The sequence below is a fragment of the Malania oleifera genome, chromosome 9, assembly GCF_029873635.1.
Source record: "Malania oleifera isolate guangnan ecotype guangnan chromosome 9, ASM2987363v1, whole genome shotgun sequence".
Taxonomy (NCBI): Eukaryota; Viridiplantae; Streptophyta; class Magnoliopsida; order Santalales; family Ximeniaceae; genus Malania; species Malania oleifera.
The window spans coordinates 87,364,278-87,384,071 of NC_080425.1; the positions used below are offsets into that span (position 1 = coordinate 87,364,278).

The 19,794-nt window shown below is 31.9% G+C and overlaps 2 protein-coding genes and 1 pseudogene across 2 annotated transcripts; 2 read left to right on the top strand and 1 right to left on the bottom strand.

Annotated features, from left to right (window-relative positions):
* The first annotated feature begins 1,806 nt into the window (after positions 1 to 1,806).
* Positions 1,807 to 5,798, top strand: LOC131164369 (protein NEGATIVE GRAVITROPIC RESPONSE OF ROOTS). The gene is made up of 6 exons (XM_058121509.1): positions 1,807 to 2,139; positions 2,272 to 2,335; positions 4,152 to 4,705; positions 4,800 to 4,971; positions 5,064 to 5,118; positions 5,513 to 5,798. Exons 1-5 carry the CDS (start codon positions 2,134 to 2,136, stop codon positions 5,081 to 5,083), a joined length of 816 nt encoding a protein of 271 aa, XP_057977492.1. The 5' UTR covers positions 1,807 to 2,133; the 3' UTR covers positions 5,084 to 5,118; positions 5,513 to 5,798.
* Positions 5,799 to 8,276: 2,478 nt separating this feature from the next.
* Positions 8,277 to 8,825, bottom strand: LOC131163552 (uncharacterized). Its single transcript, XM_058120147.1, has one exon. The coding sequence runs from the start codon at positions 8,823 to 8,825 to the stop codon at positions 8,277 to 8,279; it is 549 nt and encodes a 182-aa protein (XP_057976130.1).
* A 9,363-nt stretch (positions 8,826 to 18,188) lies between these two features.
* Positions 18,189 to 19,344, top strand: LOC131163553 (BTB/POZ domain-containing protein At5g66560-like; annotated as a pseudogene).
* The last annotated feature ends 450 nt before the right edge of the window (positions 19,345 to 19,794 follow it).

Here is a 19,794-nt window from a genome sequence, read left to right on the forward strand (position 1 = left end):
TTGAGTAGTAAGGTTGGTTTTACCTTTAGGTGTGATTTATCTTTTAAATAATAATTTTTCTTTTCCATACTTACAAAGCAAAAAAAAAATATTTAATTAACTTCATGAATAAATAGGAACAATAGAGTTATTATTATTATTATTATTATTATTATTAATCAATTTTACATTTAAATTGGTATGTTGGAAATAAATTTATATGATATGTACATGCCCATAACATTTTTAAAATTTTACATATTATGTGCAATTTTTATAAATATTATATTATTCATTTAAATTTATAAATATTTCACTATTCTAATGAATAAAATATGTAAAATAATATGTTAAACTTTAATATTATTGTTAAAACTAATTATTGAAGTAAATATGTATGCCCGCCGTGAAGCACGAGTTGGTTTAAGTAGTAATAAATGAATTCTCGAATCCAAAAATTTGTGATTACGTAAATTTTTTTTCATGGTAACAATTGAATGGTAATTATAGGACGCTTTATTGGTACATTTAAAAAATATTGTTAACTCCTTTGATTTTGTAATGATAATTTGTCCTTAATTTTAATTTTTTAAATGGAGAGAGAGAGAGAGAGAGAGAGAGAGAGAGAGAGAGAGAGAGAGAGAGAGAGAGAGATTATTGACATTTGATTGAGAAAATTTGAAAGGCTACTAATAGTTTTTTTTTAAATTGGTAATTCACATTATAGTACATTATTGATTTTTTAAAAATATTAAAATGTATAATAGAATGTATTAAAGCTATATTCAATCCCCTCCTCTCTCTCTCTCTCTCTCTCTCTCTCTCTCTCTCTCTCTCATTCATTAAGGTTAATTGCACAATGTGAGATTGATTAAATCTTGTATTAGATCATTTATTTTTTATTAAATTAAAATTATTTCTATTTTTCTAGTTTTGAGTGCAAATCAAATCCTTTAGCATTGAATAATTCATTGAATTTGTTCTCTAATCTTTTAATTTTATTCTATAATTCATTTATTTACTCTCTACAATTTGCTCTCTAATTTGCAAATCAAATAGAAAAATTATTTTTATTCTTTTAAATTTTTCTAGCGATTAATCAAACAATACGCTAGCTTAGGAATCCTAATATCATTAAATTTAATGTCTTAGGTAGTATGACATTTAGATTATTTGCTTTGTCATAGTATAAAATTTAGTTAGGTGTTGTGGTTCTCGCCCCCCCTAGCGGTGCGAGAACTGAGATTCAACGACCTCAGAGTTTTATTTTGTAAATCAATGAGAAAAGTTTATATAAAATAAAATTATAAACTTAAAAACTTTTAAAGGTTTTAATCATGACAGTAACATGCTTTAAATGAAGGCTGAATTTAAAATGTGCTCCAAATTCATGACTACTTTGGTAGAACCAAATAAAAGATTTGAAAGTAAGCTTGCAATTGCATTCCCAATGCATCAATTTCATTCAACACAACAGATCCATATAGATATATTCTTCACTTCCCACCATTTGAGATGATTAAATGTCAACAAATATTAAATTTAAATCAAAGTGAAATTGAATACTGATAGACTGAAGCTTGGGTCCGCGGCCACACAATCTCGTGTGGGCTCACCGTGGCACCTCTCCTTACCACTGATCTCAATTTATCGAGATTGATTCTACGGAAAGGAAAATAATGTCTTGCGATCTCCGGTCCCCGATCGGACGGACAAGAGGGGCGCCACGACCACCGCTCCACAGGCTGCCATGTACGGGCACCTACAGAAACGTGGCCCATCTGTCGGGGAAGGAGAGCTTTGGGCAGTGGGGTATTAGTTGAGTAAGGGGGAAAAGGGTGAGGAAGAATGGAGAGAAAGTGTCTGGGGTGGAGAGAGAGAGAGAGAGAAAGAGAGAGGCCGTGTTTTGGAACTCGAACCCAGTGAAGGAAAGGCTGTCGAATTCCACGGGATCCGTGGGGGCTGTCCCATCACCTTTCTTTGTTTATTAGGGTTGTAGTACCATTAATAACTAGAAAAGTTTCAATTAAGTCTGATCATTGGCTTGTAGGATCTGCCGGGCATATAGTCTCAAGCGTACCACTACTCCATACACCACCGCCAACTCTCTCACGCTCTGCTCGCTCCTTTAGCTTCCGCATTCAATCTCTGAGAATGAAGGTGAGATAAAGAGAGAGACAGGGCCTGAAAGATTTTTTGAGTTTAAATTTAAGTAAATGGTTGGAGTGCGCACTGAAGGTAGCTGAGGTTCATTCAAATGAGAATTTTGATTTGTTTTTGGTGCATTGGCAGATCTTCGGATGGATGCAAAATAAGCTGAATAGGAACAGAAATACCAATGCAACTGCACCTACTTGTAAGCATTTCATTTCTCTCTGTCCCTTTTTTTGTTTTTTTTTTTTCTTTCTTTCATTTATTTATATCGCATTCGATTCAATGCCTTGCGTTTGCAATCCATCAGATCAACGATGTCCTTCTCCGCTACCTCTCCCATTTCCATGCTCTACTTGAATTATAGTACTCTCATGAATCTATCCATATTATACTGAACACTTTTCTTAAAAAATAATTAAATTCATTTCAAAAGCCTAGCTAGATATTCTAAAAATTATTTATATAATGCGAGAGAAATACGCACGTGCGTATATAATTCAATGCGTTCTGTTTAGTCTTTTTACTCCTGACGTCTTAGTGATGCCTTCATGCTTATACATATCTTTTTCGGCGAGAAACTTGGGATGAAAAATATGGCGATTCATGGGATTTTCCAAGCTCATGTCTCACGAGCTCTTGCTTGGTAATTTCCTTAAAAAACTTAAATTGAATTGCTCGATTCACATAGATATTTCTTTTCCACGAGGTGGTCGGATGTCCTTTGAGAATCGTTGCAATAGGTTAAAGATACCAAAGACACACATACGATCACGTTTGATTACTTGTGACTCTGTTCATGATGATTGTATATTACATTGGCTAATGGCTAGTAAAGCAGAGATGTATGAGATAGAAAAAATAATAATAATAAGAGTGACTATAATAAAGATTGCTATTGAGAAATGTTTGTAGATCTAAAAGCTAGCATTGATAAGTGGGTTCACTTGGAATCAAATCAATATAGTGAGATACTCTAACTATTGAACTTGAATTTGATTTGACAATGAATTCGTAATAGTTGAATTAATTAAATTTGATATATGGTCATATTGGGTAACAATACATGAATAGATAAGCAAAATAAAGCAAGAATGACCATAGCTTTTATATGGCCATTCTAATCAAAATCTAAATCTACCTATTTATATTTAAAAAATATATATTTTAAATGCTTGTTTGGTTATACTGTAATATGATCATGTGGCTAAGCTTGCATGGCATAATGGACTTTTTTTTGTTCAATCTTTTCAAACTCCTTTTTCCATGCTAGCAATTCAAGTATAGTAAAAAAATAGATCAATTTCAGTAGTTAGATTTATTATATTTAAATAGTGATAAATAATAAATTTGGGATGAGAAGACCATCCGAAATGATTGTTAGAATATTGTAGATTATCATTCAATAATATAATAAAATTTCAACCTTATCGTTAATAAAATTATAAAATCTGAAATTAAATATTTTTTATTGAAATTTGTAAGTACACATATTAAAAATATAAGGGAGGTGTATGTAATTTCTATATCCCCTCAAAACAGAAAACACAATTGCATCCGTATAAATTATCGAGCATCTTAAAATAATGTTTGTTCTCATTTTTTAGCATTATACCAAAACTTCTTTAACTCTCTATTTAGTTATACAAAAATAATTAATAGTAAAACTATTAAATCTAACGAAAATGCTATTATTCTTAAACAAAATTGTCTCTATAGACGATGAAAACATGCAAACATCATTAATCATACAACTTAGCTGACACTTAACAGAATGTACAATATTTAATTCGAATTATGCTTTGAGTTAAGATGAGTTCATGTGACACTCCTTCACTGAGTACAATAATATGGGTTCATATTAAGGTAAGTGTATTCTCTCTCACCTTCAAAAAATTGCTGTGTTTTCAAATTCATAAAGGCGCCATCACCGTGTCTTTTGTAGTTACTAAATTCAAATTTGATCATCCCTCCCACCATATTCATCAAACACATCTATAAATTCCAATTTCAATTTGCAGATCAAACAAACCCCTCAAGTGGGAAGGAAGAATTCAAGGATTGGCCTCACGGGCTATTGGCGATCGGAACTTTCGGAAACACTTCCGAAAGTGTAAATGAAAATCATATCTCATATCCCCAACTTGCCGAAGAGGACAACCCATCTTCATCCGAAGACATCCTCGAGGATTTCACACCTGAAGAAGTTGAAAAATTACAGAGCGAACTGACGAAGCTCCTATCCCGAAAGCCCGCAAATAGCTCCAACGTGGAAGGAAAAGTCGCAGATCTCCCCCTGGATGAATTTCTCAATTGCCCGTCGAGCTTGGGAGTAGATCGACCAATCAGTAATACAAATGCAATCTGCAGCGAGGCAGAGGATGAAGATGAAGATATTGAGAGGACGATTAGCGTAATCCTTCACCGGTGCAAAGGCATTTGTGCAAATAGTGAGAAGAAGAAAATTAGGAAGAGGTCCGTCGCCTTCCTTCTAAAGAAGATTTTTGTGTGCGCAAATGGGTTCGGCCCCGCTCCAAGTTTGAGGGGTACCCTTCAAGAATCGAGAATGGAAAAGGTATTCACATAGATCATTTTAGTTCTTGAGGAACCTATTAGAAGAATGAATGATTGATTAATTGAGTTTTTCTTTTTGGGTATATTGGATGTAGTTTTTGAGGAAAATGCTGCACAAGAAAATAAACTCTCCAAATTCTTCTCATGGGGCGTCATCCTTGCCAACATACATGGAGAATAGACAGAAGTTGAATGTAGAAAATGAAGAGGAAAAGCAGGAGAAAATCGGAGATGTTGGACACAAATGGGTGAAGACAGATTCTGAATGTAAGATTCCCACATATACATACATACATATGCATATTTGTATGTGTAAAGTATAAAATTTGAAGCTCACGGGGTATGTTTTTCGGTTGTAGATATTGTTCTGGAGATGTGAGAAAGATACCCTTTGCCATTGCTTCAACTCATAAGGTAATATAAATGCTTTTCAGCTAACTTCAATACTTTTCTCATTGAACGCTTTGACTAGTTATTACTTTCATGGAGCCCCTATATATCCCCAAGAAAAAAATTAGGTCATCCGGAAGAATAACATGATCCTCCTATGAGCCACTTTTATTCAATAAAAACAGTCTAAATTGTGGGTCTTGTTAAATTATACTTGGATTTTCCAATTTAAAACTCAGTGCATGAAATGTTTTCACTGTATGGGAATGATGCTTTTCATTGAAAGGTCATAATGCTTTTTGAAACCTTTCCACTATATCTTCTCATTTTAATTTCTTTGTGTTTGTATGCGTTTTTCACTTTAACATTCTAATTATTATATTTTATTGCATCTAAACTTATTCATTAATAATTGCAGGTTCAGATGCTTCTTCCAAGTGATTCAAGAACTCAAAAGATACTTGAGATTATCAAAACTTGTTGATATTGTAAGGAGTTTTTAAGAATCATCAATAAATTTGTCACAAGCAACACTAATGAGAAGAGCAAAAAAATTTACTACTAAGAGACAATGTTATCCTTTTGGGGACTACTCTTTTTAACTTTTCTTTCCTCTTTTCTTTTCTCATGGTTGTATCTCTTTTATGATACAACTCATGCTCTATGACATTGTCTATTGAGTTCTGTAACTATTTTTATTGCCACATGGTATCTTATATTCTTGCCCCAATTGAAAATATAAAGTATGAAAATTTCAAGAAATACAAAAAATAATAAAGCATTTGCGACAAAAAAACTGTTAATTAATATATAAGGCGCTAGTTTCTTGACATCTTAATTTAATGACATGCATCATAGTAGTATGATCAATGAGATGTTTCCTAATTCTCAACAATTGCTTAATAATTGGGCATGTATTTTTCAAATTCATTACCAATCTAATGATGAAGTATTACTAATTTGATGAATAAGGTATAAGTCATGTCTAATATATAGACTACAATGAGAAGCCATTCCACTCAATAATAGTTTATTCTAACTATTTCGGTAAGATAAGTAAGTCGAAATCGAAGTTAAATTTTAAGTTTAAAAATTAGAGGAGCCGAATTTGTGTTAGACAATACTCGACTTGCTAAATTTGTGACTAATTTGTTTAATTGATTTGAAACCTTAATTGTTTAAAAATAATATATTTGTTCATAAGCTTAGAGTTAACTAATGAAGTAAGTTCATTAACTTTTTCTTATTTAGGATAAAAAATTGACTTGATATTTGCTTTTCTCTTTAATCATCACTATAACAATTTTTTTTTTTTTTATAAATATTTTCATGACATGAGATTGTAAGACATAAATTAAAATCTTAATTTTGTGTTTGAGTGAGCAATTTTATATTTAATTTTAAACCTATTAATATATAATCACATAATTTTAACAAGATTAGTCTTGACTCATTTAGACTCATTGGAGAGTGAGCAATTTTATATTTAATTTAAACCTATTAATATATAATCACACAATTTTAACAAGATTAATCTTGACTCACTTAGACTCATCAGCAAGTAAGAAAGAGCATCGAGGGTTCAATTTCAGGTAGATACATTCATGGAACCAGCGGTACCTGTGAATGATGAGAGCTTACTCTGTGAGTCAGCGGGGACTGTGAATGGTGAAAGTTTGTTCTGTTAGTCAGCGAGGACTGTGGATGGTGAGAGTTCTCTGTGAGCCAGCGGGGATCGTGGATAATAATGGAGATGTGTCTGGGGAGTCAGGTTGGCCGAACGTCCAATTGATGCACAGAAGTCATGTCTGCATCCGGATTTATCCTGATCAGCAAGATCTGGGGGCAGTGGACGTTGATCCGTAGGTTTGGTGCCTCACCAAGAGGTTCGAAGGGCTCATTGATGACTTGAATTCCTATGTAAATAACAAAAAATTAAAAATTAAAAAAAATTTTAAAAAAAATGAACTGAACATGAACAGGGCGAACTCAACTCCTTTAGTTAAAAAGTCAAGTTAACTCAAGTTTAGTTTTAAAGACTCATTTGTTTTTTTAAAAAAAAAATGGTAAAATTAGAATCAACAAACGGGCTCAAGCTACATCATAAAGAGATTGTTAAACACTTAGAATTATTAACAAGCAAGAGAAATAAGAAAAGAAGAAGCTAATCAACTTCCCTGATAGATACTCCGATTGCAAGGAAACCGCAACATTCCTCTTGAAATGAGAACATTTTCTCGAGTTTTTTCCGGATTTATCTTTTTTTTTAATAAATTAAATAATAGCTCTCTTGGGAAAATAATTCTCGGAAAAACTCTGATGTAATCTCGCTACTTGAAGTAGTGAGATTTGCCACGTGTCATTTCGGGAATTGTTTTCCAAAAAAAAATATTATTTAATATATATATTTTAAAAAATGATAAATCAAGAAATAAATTTTTCTGCGTAATAAATTTTTCTGTGTAATAAATAGGGAAATAAATTCTTTTAATATATTTTTTTTTAAAAGATAAATCGAGAAATAAATCTTTTGCGTAATAATAAATTCTTCTGCGTAATAAATCGGGAAATAAAACAAAATTTAATTTTTTCTCTTATTACTTTTGGAATAATAAATTTTTGAAAAAAAAAAAAGAAAATTCCTGTTTAATTATATCTATTTTTTTCCATTTAATATATTTTAAAATTTTTTTTTACTTAAAAGTATTGTTTTGTTCACTAGATTTAAAGATTCTTTTTAGAACGATTTAGAAATGGGATAAGTGTGAAATATTTTTATTTAGTCTATCTTATATCAATATAGAAAATATATAGACGATACCCATTTCTCTATTTTGTTCATAACAAAAATAAAATTTTTACATAAGATTCTCATGGGTTGGGGTTGCATGAAATTAAAATTTTCATATTTTGTGAGCATTGTCATATGTGAGCATAAAGATAAGAGCGTCACATTTTTAAAAATTTTATATTCCTCAAAATATAAAAATTGTCATCATATATGGTTTTCTAATCAACAGTTAAATGTAAAAATAAATATCATAAATTCTTTAAAAAAAAACTAAGGGTCTATTTAGTTATGAAAAATATTATTATTGTGATGTCCCAACTGCAGCATTCTTATCATTTTTCCTTTTGTTATCCTTAGAGGAAGTTGCTAAGTAAGCACTTTCTGTCTTCTCTTACTTAATCATTTCCTCTTCTTGCACACAATGAGCAATAAGCTCATTCAAAGTCCACTTATCCTTTTGGGTGTTATAACTCACAGTGAACTTATTGTATTGTGCAGGAAGGGAAATCAAAACTAAGTGCATGAGCAAGTCATCAGACAACTCTAACTTAAGTGTCTTTAGCTTTGAAGTGATTCCATAATGTATTCCCTGATATGATCTTTTTTCTTTATACGTCATTGAAATAAGACTTGTCAAAAGGTTGTTTGTTTGAGCATTTTCGTTTTTTGTAAAACGTTTCTTTAGTTTCTCAAGGAATACCTTAGCATTATCCTCATCGGACATTGTGCCACTGAATGCTTCTGGAACAGAGCGTTTCATGATCATTAGGCTAATGCGATTTGAACACTCCCACCTTTCCAAGTCCCTCTTCATATCAGAGGTACTTGTATCCGTAAGGGCGAGAGGACGTTCTATCCATAGTGCAAGATTTAGATCTATACAACCTGAAACAATCATGACGTTCTCCTTCCAATTCTTAAAGTTAGAGCCATTAAGCATCGAATGGAATTTATGTTAGTATAAATTGTAGTAGTAGATGCAGTAATTGAATGCAGAACAAAAAATCAAACAACATGCTTAGTTATAATATACAAGTCATATTAAGTTCCTAAATCCGTTTTATATATACATGACAAGTATATTAACAAATAAAGTCGGCCCCATCTGAAGATACTTAGCACAACAGTAATATTCTATCTTTGGACAGAAATATTAACTTATTAGTGGTATCCTTCATGCAGTGATCAAATACTTATTGTAAGTCCTGTCAAACAACAAGTCTTTCTTTGGACCGACTTATTATTCACATAGATAACCAAATAATTGTAACATATTTATCACCGCAAGTATGCAAGTTATTTGGCCTAAGAATGACCTTCCTTTGGGCCGATCATTACTTGCACAAATAACACACATACGTCCTTAATGTTTCAATATAGATGCATCTACATAATAGAGGTTACTTTGACAACTTATTACTTCAATATACTTATACTAAAATAGTAGGTATGCACAAATTACCTTATAAGGAAAATAATTTTTTTTAAAAAAAAATTATAAAATAATGATGATGAAAATAATTCCAAATTCCAAATCAAGCAGGCCAGACATACCCTCCATGTGCAAAATTCAATTCCGTTGTACATGTCTATATATATATATTCTCAAGCAAAATTGTGGGTCACACAAAATGCACAAATTGTACTGATTCCAATAAGCCATCACATCCTCTTACATTATTTTCTATATCAATAAAATAATTCAGCACCCATAATACATGCTTCTTTCTATATCCCCCAAATCAACCAAACAGAAGCAACAAGAATGATCCACTGCCAATTATTATATTTTTAGTGTTGAGTGTCTTGTATATCTGTTTCTCCTATTTGGCTGTTTTGTTTTGTTTGATTCTATCCCCATCACATATCAAATCATACTACTATAGTAATCATAAAATCCAAAACCCAAACTGTAATAACCCTAGAAAGGGGAGTTTTTTCCCATTTATCCTTTTTTAAAAAATATATTAAATAATATATTTTTTGAAAAAATAATTCTCAGAATAACCTAACGTAATCTCACTACTTGGAGTAGCAAAATTTGTCATGTGTCATTTTGAGAATTATTTTCCCCAAAAAAGTATTATTTAATATATATATTTTTTAAAAAATTATAAATTAGGAAATAAATTCTCCTACGTAATAAATAAGGAAATAAATTCTTTTAATATATATATTTTTTAAAATGATAAATCGGAAAAAAAATCTTCTGCGTAATAAATACGAAAATAAAAAAAATTTAATTCTTTCTCTTATTATTTTTGGAACAATAAATTTAAAAAAAAAAAAGAAAATTCCTATTTAATTATATCTATTTTTTTCTATTTAATATATTTTTAAATTTTTTTTTTTACTTAAAAGTATTGTTTTGTTCACTAGATTTAAAGATTATTTATTTAGTCTACTTATATCAATATAGAAAATGTATACACGATACCCATTTCTCTATTTGGTTCATAACAAAAATAAAATTTCTATATAAAATTCTCATGAGTTGCATGAAATGAAAATTTTCATATTTTATAAGTATTGTCATATGTGAGCATAAAGATAAGAGTATCACATTTTTTAAAATTTTATATTCCTCAAAATATAAAAATTGCCATCATATATATGGCTTTCTAATCACTAGTTAAATGTAAAAATAAATATCATGAAGACTTTAAAAAAATTAATGGTCTATTTAGTTATGGAAAATATTTTAAATTTTTATTTTTAGTTTAAAAAAATATTTAAAAAATAGCTAATTTTTCATTTTTTAGAAATTTTTTCTAAAATAAATTAACAGTATAAAAAAATTGACACTATTTTCTTGTAGAAATAGTTCTATTTTTATTTTTTTATTTTTAAAATAATTTAAAATGACATTTTTATTTTTTAAAATTCATATAGAAAATGTAACAAATATTTTTTACTGTTTTTTAGATTTCTAACTTTTATTTTGTTAATTAAGAGTTGAGAGCATGCACTCATATATTAAATTTTGATTTGTGAATTCAAATCCAAAATTAGTGATCAAATATATTAATATGACAATTTATATATAATATATATTACATAAATTTTAAAAATAATATTAATATTATAATATCATTATTAATATTTTTATTATATATAATAATATTACAACATATAAAAATTTATAGAAAGAATTTATTTCCTGATTTATTATGCGGAAGAATTTATTACGCAAAACATTTATTTCTCGATTTATCATTTTTTAAAAAAATATATTAAAAAAATTTATTTTCCTATTTATTACGCAGAAAAATTTATTTCCTGATTTATCATTTTTTTAAATATATATATATATACTAAATAATTTTTTTTTTAGAAAAATAATTCCCGAAATGACACGTGACAAATCTCGCTACTTAGAGTAGCGAGATTACGTCAGGGTTATTTCAGGAATTATTTTCCCGAAAAAGGTATTATTTGATATATTTTTAAAAAAAATAACAAATTAGGAAAAAACTTCAAAAAGGGTTATACAAGATTAGTGGAGTGATCTAAAAGAAAATTTAATTAATTAATTAATTAATCGAATAAAAAAAAGAAAAAAATTATTAAACTTTATTTTTATTTTTATTAATAAATATATTATTATTATTACTATTAATTAAATATATTATTATTATTATTATTATTATTATTATTAGAAGTTTCAGGACCCCCCTACCTTTTCTTCTTCTTCTTCTTCTTCTCTTTCTTCTTCTTCTTCTTTTCTTTTCTTTTCTTTTTTCTTCCTGCACAGCTTTGAACTCTCTCTCTCTCTCTCTCTCTCCTCTCATTCTCTCTCCCTCTCTCCTCTCATTCTCTCTCCCTCTCTCCTCGATTTCTTGACTGATTTTCGCCAAATCAAAAATTTGAAGATACCACAGGACTCCATTCTCCACTGCCGTCATTTCTACCTGAGCGGATCGGTGGCAGGAGCGGCATAGGCGTATCCCCTTAGGTAAGTCAATTTCCTTTTTTTCTTTAATTTATTGCAAATTATAAGTCCAATTGACGAACGAACACCACCACGAGAATCTATGAATGATTTTTTATAAGTCTAGAGGGACGAAATTCTCATGGGAGTGTTGGGCCAAAACCCCAAATTTGGGGTACGAGGGTTATTAAGGGGCTTATTTTTAATTAATTAGCATTAATTTAAAAATGCTAAAATATTGAGCATCTGGGGCTAAAATAGGATTTCTGAAATTTAAGGTCCGGGTGAGTGCCGCGAGTGTAATTTTGGAACCCGCGAGCAAAATTCAGAAAATTAAGTGGGGGTGTTAAATAATAGTTTAAATATTAATTTGAGGTATATGGAGCCTAGGAAAGGCTAGATGAGTATTATTTTGAAAAAATAGATTAATTAATCTGAGGAAAATGCAAATTGCAGGAGTTGAATTTTGGACGCCAAGGGCATAGGATTTGAGATTCTAGCGAGACTCTCAGTAAGTCAGGTAAGGGAAATAAATTATAACAGTCTTTTTTATGAAAATTATAGGTTGAGAAATATGTAAAAATGACGTATGTTATTTTACCTAAAATTTATTATGATATAAATATCAGATGAAATTTGTGTAGCATATGATTTATATTGAGAACTGTTTAAACTGAGTTAGATGATTTACCCTGTGAAATATGTGATACAGAAATGTGTTTTAATATGAGAATTGAAATGTGAAAAAATGATGAAAGTGAAATGTGTAATAAATGTATTTTCTGAGAAAATGAGAAAATGTGAAATATGGAAATGTGTTTTGAGAAATATTGAGTAATTGTGAAATAAGATATGTATATGATAGTATGAGATGAGATGAATTATGAACTGAGAAAATATCATTTAAATGATGAAATATGTTGAGAATATTGATATTGAAATGTGAATATGTGAAATAAAAATATTGCAATGTTAATTCTGCAATATGAAAATGAGAAATGTGGAAATACTGAAATATGAATGATAAAATGTCAATACCGCATAATGATTGCGAGTATGTGGTGGTAAACCTTGTTGAATGGTTATGATATTGAGCACGGTACCGTTGCTAGTGGTGTTAGTGCAATCAAACGGACTCTTGGAGCGTGTGATGTGACAATCGACTATGCCATTTTGTAAGGTTGTTGGTCCCCCTGAGTCCGGATCAAGGTTATAGGCCGGTCAGTCGTACTACAAACGCGATATGTGATATGATATTTGATCTAACCGAGTCGGCTAACCGCGATTAGATCCAGCCTTCGGGGCGCACAACTTTGACCATAGGTGGAAGTATGGTATGGATAGAAAGATTCTCAGGGTGGCCATAAGTTACAGACGCGATGTTGGTATTTGATACCGAGGATACTCATGAGCCGGAAAGTAAAATGGAAACTAAAAGTAAAAGAATGATAAAATTGGTTAAAATGAGAAATGAAAAAAAGAATGGAATTTGAGAAATAAAGAATGATAAAATTAAAAAATGGATCCGTGTGAGTTACTAATAAACATATTTGAGGCGAAGTGAAACTCTCCGCTTGAGGGCTTGCTTAGGTATCAGATGTGGCCATACGTGGTTGCATAACGTGTTAGGGCAGAGGGAAGCTACCTGTATGGGTGGGTAATCTTCCCTCTTAGGAACTTCGCGGTAAGTATGTGTTGAAAATTATTGAATTTGAGAAATGATTTTAAAGTTTATAAAAACTTGTGTTGTATATCTATATGATTATAAGAATGCGTATATCAGTGTATTTTCTCATATGAAACGATGATTTGAAAAGTAAAGTGTATTATAATTGAACTTATATGGTCACACACTCTAAATAATTTATTCCTTCTTACTGATATGTGTCTCACCCAATTAATCTAAATTTTTTCAGGGAACAGAGATTGACCAGGTGATAGAGCTCCGTGATAGTAGGGAGTTGGAACCCTGATATACAGGGTGAGTTTGGACTAGGGTTGTATTGTTTTTGGGTATGAGATAGTATTGTGTATATGTGTATATTGATACTCTGGGAATTGTATTCTGACTAATATATATATACTGTCTTCCGCTGTTAGGTTGTATAATAAAATACTTTTTACTCGGTACCCAATGTGGGTCGGGTCGTATGAATGATAGTAGAATTGCTGACGTGACCGATTTGTGGGTGTTGTGGATGACGTGTAATTATTTATGATTATTGGAAAAAAAATTGTACGAAAATCGGGGCGTCACACGAACCAAGAAATTTCTTTTTCAAATTGTAATTTTGTTGGACATGCCCCACTAGATTTCGAAGAAGTGAACCAGAATAATAATAAAATTTCTATTGAACTGAATGGAGGCCGACAGTTATGGAATCCGGCAGCGACAAAAACATTCCCAATCGCAGTTTTTTTTTTTTATTGAAATTAATCCAAATTTATCTTAAACCTTAAACATCCCAAATTAGGGTCGAATCCATAAAATCATGCAACAAGACATCAAATCTATGTTTCCTTTAAATTTTATCATTCTTAGATCAAAGCATACATAGTTTCTTAATCAACTACATGATCAGGTTTTGATACCACTTGTTGGTAATAATTTTAATCCATAAATCTATTAATCCAAGATCATCATATTATTCAATTAAGAAAATTAAAAGCGGAATACATACCTCGATCCATACTAAACGTGGAATAAATGTTTGGATCCATAGATGTGTGATTTGATTGTCCAACAGCCTTTAACGGAGAGTTTTGATCTTCTACAGTCAAATCTTTAAATGTCTCATTTGTGTTCTTCTCTTTAGATGGAAAAAGTAAGAACATGGAAATTGTTTCTGATTTTACTTGAAAGTCATAACCCTGTTATGTTTTCTTTATATACTAGGTTAATTTTAGAAGCCCATCAGTTTTAAAATAACTCTGAACAAACAAAAATTCATAACTAAAAAATATATACAAGTCATGACCAATAAAGTAACACCGGCTAATTTATGTGTAAGTGAAATTTTCACATATAATGCAGCGGGCAGAAATATTTAAGACATTTAATCATGTTTCTTAATGTTCATTAAATAGAAGGTTCCTTATAACAATTTAAAACTCGGACTATATATTCATCCAATTAAATTATGTTTTCATGCTTTTCCAATCATGGAAGAAAACATTTCAAATATGAAATAATTTCCACCAGGATGAGCATAAGACAAAATTATACACCTAGAACCATCTTAACCAATAACTAACTATACACAAGAGAAAGTAATAAATACTATGAAAATCTATAAGCTGAGACAACAACAAATAGAAAAATGAAGTGTATATATTTTTCTGAAAGAAGCCAATGGCAAAGCTTCCCAGAGTAATGTATTTTGAGAAACAATGCAAAAACCTAATCTATCCCAATGATAGATACAAATAAAACTCATTATCCGGAAATGTTAGAAGTGAATATGACAAGATTTATTCGGTCACAAAGTAATAGAATGACTTTGATGAAGTGTCCTGCGTTACAATTAAATAAACGTTTCTCTCACCATTACAGGCATCACTTGCTTTTTTTTCCACTAGGCAATTGAGGACTACTCGACTATTATTTGCATAAATCTTCCTTTTAAGGGTTGACAATGGGTGGCTTCATATGCTCTTTGTACTAAATGTAATTATTCTTGCTTTTAATAAATGTATGAGGTGCCCCCACACAACGTTACTTACACACACTGTAGCATGTTTCATCAGTGTATCTCTAAAAACGAACTTAAAGTACACCTGTAAGATGACTCATAAGTAACTTTGCTTGTGCATCCAAGTTCACCTAAATATAGTGAAGAGAGGGGTCATGAATTTTTTAGAAAAAAAGGTTTAAAGAGACAACAAAAACAAATACACCTTTAGAAGAAGATGTCAATTGGTTAACCAATGTTGACAAGAAAGTAACAACAATATGTGCTATAAATTGTCTATGAAAACCATCCACATGACTCACTTAATATTGCACATCAGTAGTATCATTACATCTAAAATTCTAATTTGTGTCACTATTGCACAAGTATTACTTGAACTTTTGGTGTTTTTTCATTTCCTAAAACTTCAACTTGATTTAAGGCCTGGCAGAATTCAAAAATCTAAGTGCTTATGGTCAAAATTTTTTTGAACTTCCATTGTTCGGTTCCACTTCCTAAACATTGGGTTATGATTCTCCAAAACATTGTCTAGAATGACTAGTTCAATGCTTAAGTAAACAAAACAAAGTGCAAAACAACAATTTCAGGGGAGAGGGTTAGGGATGAATGCAAATCATACTACTGACCGAATCGATGCATCCTGATTCATCATAAACCCTGTTCACAGCTCACCATGTCACTGCAATTTAATTTTTGAACACAGAATAATTGAGCACTCTAACGCCCACGGACATAATATAGTAAAAATTTAAGTATGCACGCATCTATTCGAATGTAGGAAAACTCTATGAATTTCATTTCATAACTTCTCAGTTATTCGTTTCGGCAATGAAATAAGTTTACAGCTTTCTCACTCTCTCCTTCATTATCATTTTTGTTTTCTCAACAAACGAACAACCAATAACTTCGGAATGTGTTCAAACCTGCGTAATCTCTTCAAATCTGGATTGCTGCGGCAATTTCTCACATTTTTCAGTTGTCAAAAATAGTAAAGAGCCTTGGTTTTAGGGTTAAGAGACTCAAATCCGTGCTATTTCTTCGGATTTAGGGACTTTGATGCATTTTTTCTGCATTCTCTTGACAGATAAATAGGTAGGTTCTTCCTACATTTCCCACATGAAGATGTATTGTACCGGTGCACGATGGAATTCCATTGTTAGAGTTTGCCAAAGTGGACGAACTTGAGAGCTCTGCGGGTAAGCTGCAGTGAGCATCAAGCAATTCCCCCATTGCCCCCTCTTAGAAACGAAACCACACGAACCCAAAACAGATGACCTAATCGATGACTCATTATCCGTCCCTTGAAGTCTTGAAGATGAATTCGGATCTACAAGAAGAGATCCATTTATGATCTAATTTAATAGTTGACTACTAGAAACACACGTGAAAAATATTTGTCTATATATAAAATTATTTAATTAAAAATATCAAGTATAAATCTAACATGTACCGCATCAAATGGATCAATTAAAAAAAAATTTAATAATCAAATTTCTCTTTAGTCAACAAATCATGTTTTTTTATGATAAAATAAATTTTAGATTTTTATTATAATTAAAAAAAAATACAATATAACAATCAAGGTTTATATTTGAACTCTAAAGTTTTATGCACGTCATTTGCAAAAAAAAAAAAAAAAGAGAAAGAAAAATACCAATGTCAACAATTACACAACAAAAATGTTTGAATGATTTCACACAATGTCAAATAAAATTAAATTATGCAATATATATATATATATATATATATGAATAATCAATAATAAATTAATTAATAGTCATATGCACAAAAAATAAATTTGGTACAGTTTCTTTTTAGGCATCTTTTAATGATATATTATTATTGCCAACTAAATATATATATAAAAAAAAAAAAACATTAATAGATTATAATTTTTTGTGGTATTTGTACAATTTGCTCAAATTCTATTTGGCACACACTAATCAAAATTTCAACATACTACTTACAGTGATTAATTATATAACATTCACAAAGTGTGCACATACAAACCCTTGTGTGTATGTATGTACACAAGTGGAGGAGTGTGTAAAAACGAAGAAAAAAACAAATAGTAAATCACAGAGCAATAAATCAAAAAACATAATAGACCTTAAAAATGTTTTTTCATAAGATAATAAATATTAAATCAAAAATATTCCTTCCAACAAACTTTCTTGTCCCCTTTCATGAAGAATCAATTTTCCATATCCTTTGTGCCATTTTGTCGAACACCTCAGGCACGACCATCATCATTCTCCAAAACACTTGGATCTGCCCCATCCTCATGGATTGGTTACAGTTGCTGTCATTGTGCATTAGGTAGCTGCTGTCGTTGCCTTTGTGATTTAATTGCAACATATGCAACTCTGTAGTTGTTGCACTCAAATGAACACAAGCAACCATTTCCATCTCCTTTGTGCCATTCAGTCGAGCACATTGTGCACGGTTGTTTTTCCCAATACTAGCAACAGTAGCATCACCATTGTTACCAATTCTGTGTTCGCAATGCCTTTACTTGACTCGCAATCTCGACAAGCATCACTATGGTTTTCTTTCAAACTTAAAACATTCTGCTTTTGAAGATTTTGACAAACCTGAACTTCGTCTTCGGTACCCAGCATTGCAGGGATTTTAACAAACACCCGGTGTGTCCTTTGCTGCGTTCAAACGATCCCTAGACATGCCCTTTGCAGCGGTTGAAGCAGAACCCTTTGTCGTAATTTGTCGAACACCTGAGGCGCACCCTTCGGTACCAGCTTCCTTTGCAACACCTTCATATGCACCTCCCTCAAATTCACAAACAGCTTCAATCGTAACTTTTGTTCCAAGAGTCTCCGAAGCATCAAAATCATCTTCCTCTTCGTACTCCCCATCAATTCCATCTTCCCCGAAATCATTCGACTCTAGTTCACCATCTTCTTCATCATCAGTTTCTTCCTCTGATGATTCACATCCATTTCTTGCATTTGAAATCGTCTTGATTCACAACTGATTTATGAAATCATACTTGATTTCAATGTTCAATGCTTGATTTCGGCCATGAGATCTCGAGATCCGAGTGTGGAAATTATAGAGAGCTTGTCTCATTTGTTATGCAAAGAGGAACCTTCCAGGCATCTCTCGTTCTGGTAGGAAACCGTTGTTGTCTTCGACATCGTCGACATCTGTAGCTTGAGAGACTGAATAGAGAGATATGTTGGAGACGATTATTACGAGTATTCCGCCAAAGAAAAGCTCGAGATCTGCAACGTTGACAAGGTTTTTGTTTGGATTACTAAGAATGGCGAACATTTTGACCGCATCAAAAGCATGTCGAGCTACTTTGGAGAAGAAGATCGGGTCGCAGCTGGAGCAAGCAACATTGGACGATCTTCTGAGTTATTCATATCTGAACGAGATGCTTTACGACATCGATTGCGTGGAAAGGGTTTTAAACTACTTCCTGGAGGATTTTGAAGAGAGATCTGCTGCTGGAATCGAAGACGATGAGGGTACCAAATCCACGGAGCTGATGTTCATCGGGAAATTGATAGACGGATACCTGTCGGAGATCGCTTCAGACGCCAATTTGTAGTTGGAAAAATTTAATGAACTAGCCATCACTCTTCCAAAACACGCTCGGCTCTTCGACAACGGCCTCTACAGAGACATTGATGTCTACATCAAGGCGCATCCATGGAAATCAGAAGCAGAGCGGTGAGGAGGACCTCGGTGATAGTAAAAATCTGATTGGAGTCTTCCAAAAGTGGCTCCATCTCTTGGGCCAGGACGGCAAATTCTTTAGAGCTGCCGAGATCGCGATTGTGTGAGAGCTTCTCTGCGATGCCTAGAAGGCATTCGGGTTCGGCACGGTTGGTGTCGGGGGCAATGGATGCAGCGGCGGCGGCGGAGGCGGAGGCGGAGGGGCCTTCTAGCATTTTCAAACGCTTCTCCTCACACTAGCTCGCAGGGAAACACAGGGAAAGACCGAGCCAATGCATCGACTCCTCCGAGCTGAAAGAGAGAACAAACCAATGCTCTGATTTTGAATTATTTGATATTGTGGTGATCAAGGATCGAATATTATTTGATACAGCGTCATCAAGGATTGAAGATTGGAAATAGAAGAAAAACTCTCAAAAGCGTTTTTATAGACGGCGCCAACAGTTGCAACAAAAAATATCGATTGACCTCTAATGAGCTTTCCAATCCCGATCACTTGAAAAAGACGAAAACAAATGTGGTTTGAAGGACCCGAGATGTACTTTGGGAGATCTCTCCACTGCCTAAGTAAAGGACTGTTCTAG

Bases quoted from the DNA above. Each gene is read 5' to 3' on its own strand.
- LOC131164369 (XM_058121509.1), top strand. The intron at 2,336-4,151 runs GTAAGCATTTCA...TTCAATTTGCAG, and splicing joins CAATGCAACTGCACCTACTT to ATCAAACAAACCCCTCAAGT. The intron at 4,972-5,063 runs GTAAGATTCCCA...TTTCGGTTGTAG, and splicing joins GGTGAAGACAGATTCTGAAT to ATATTGTTCTGGAGATGTGA.
- LOC131163552 (XM_058120147.1), bottom strand. From the start codon at position 8,825: ATGCTTAATGGCTCTAACTTTAAGAATTGGAAGGAGAACGTCATGATT.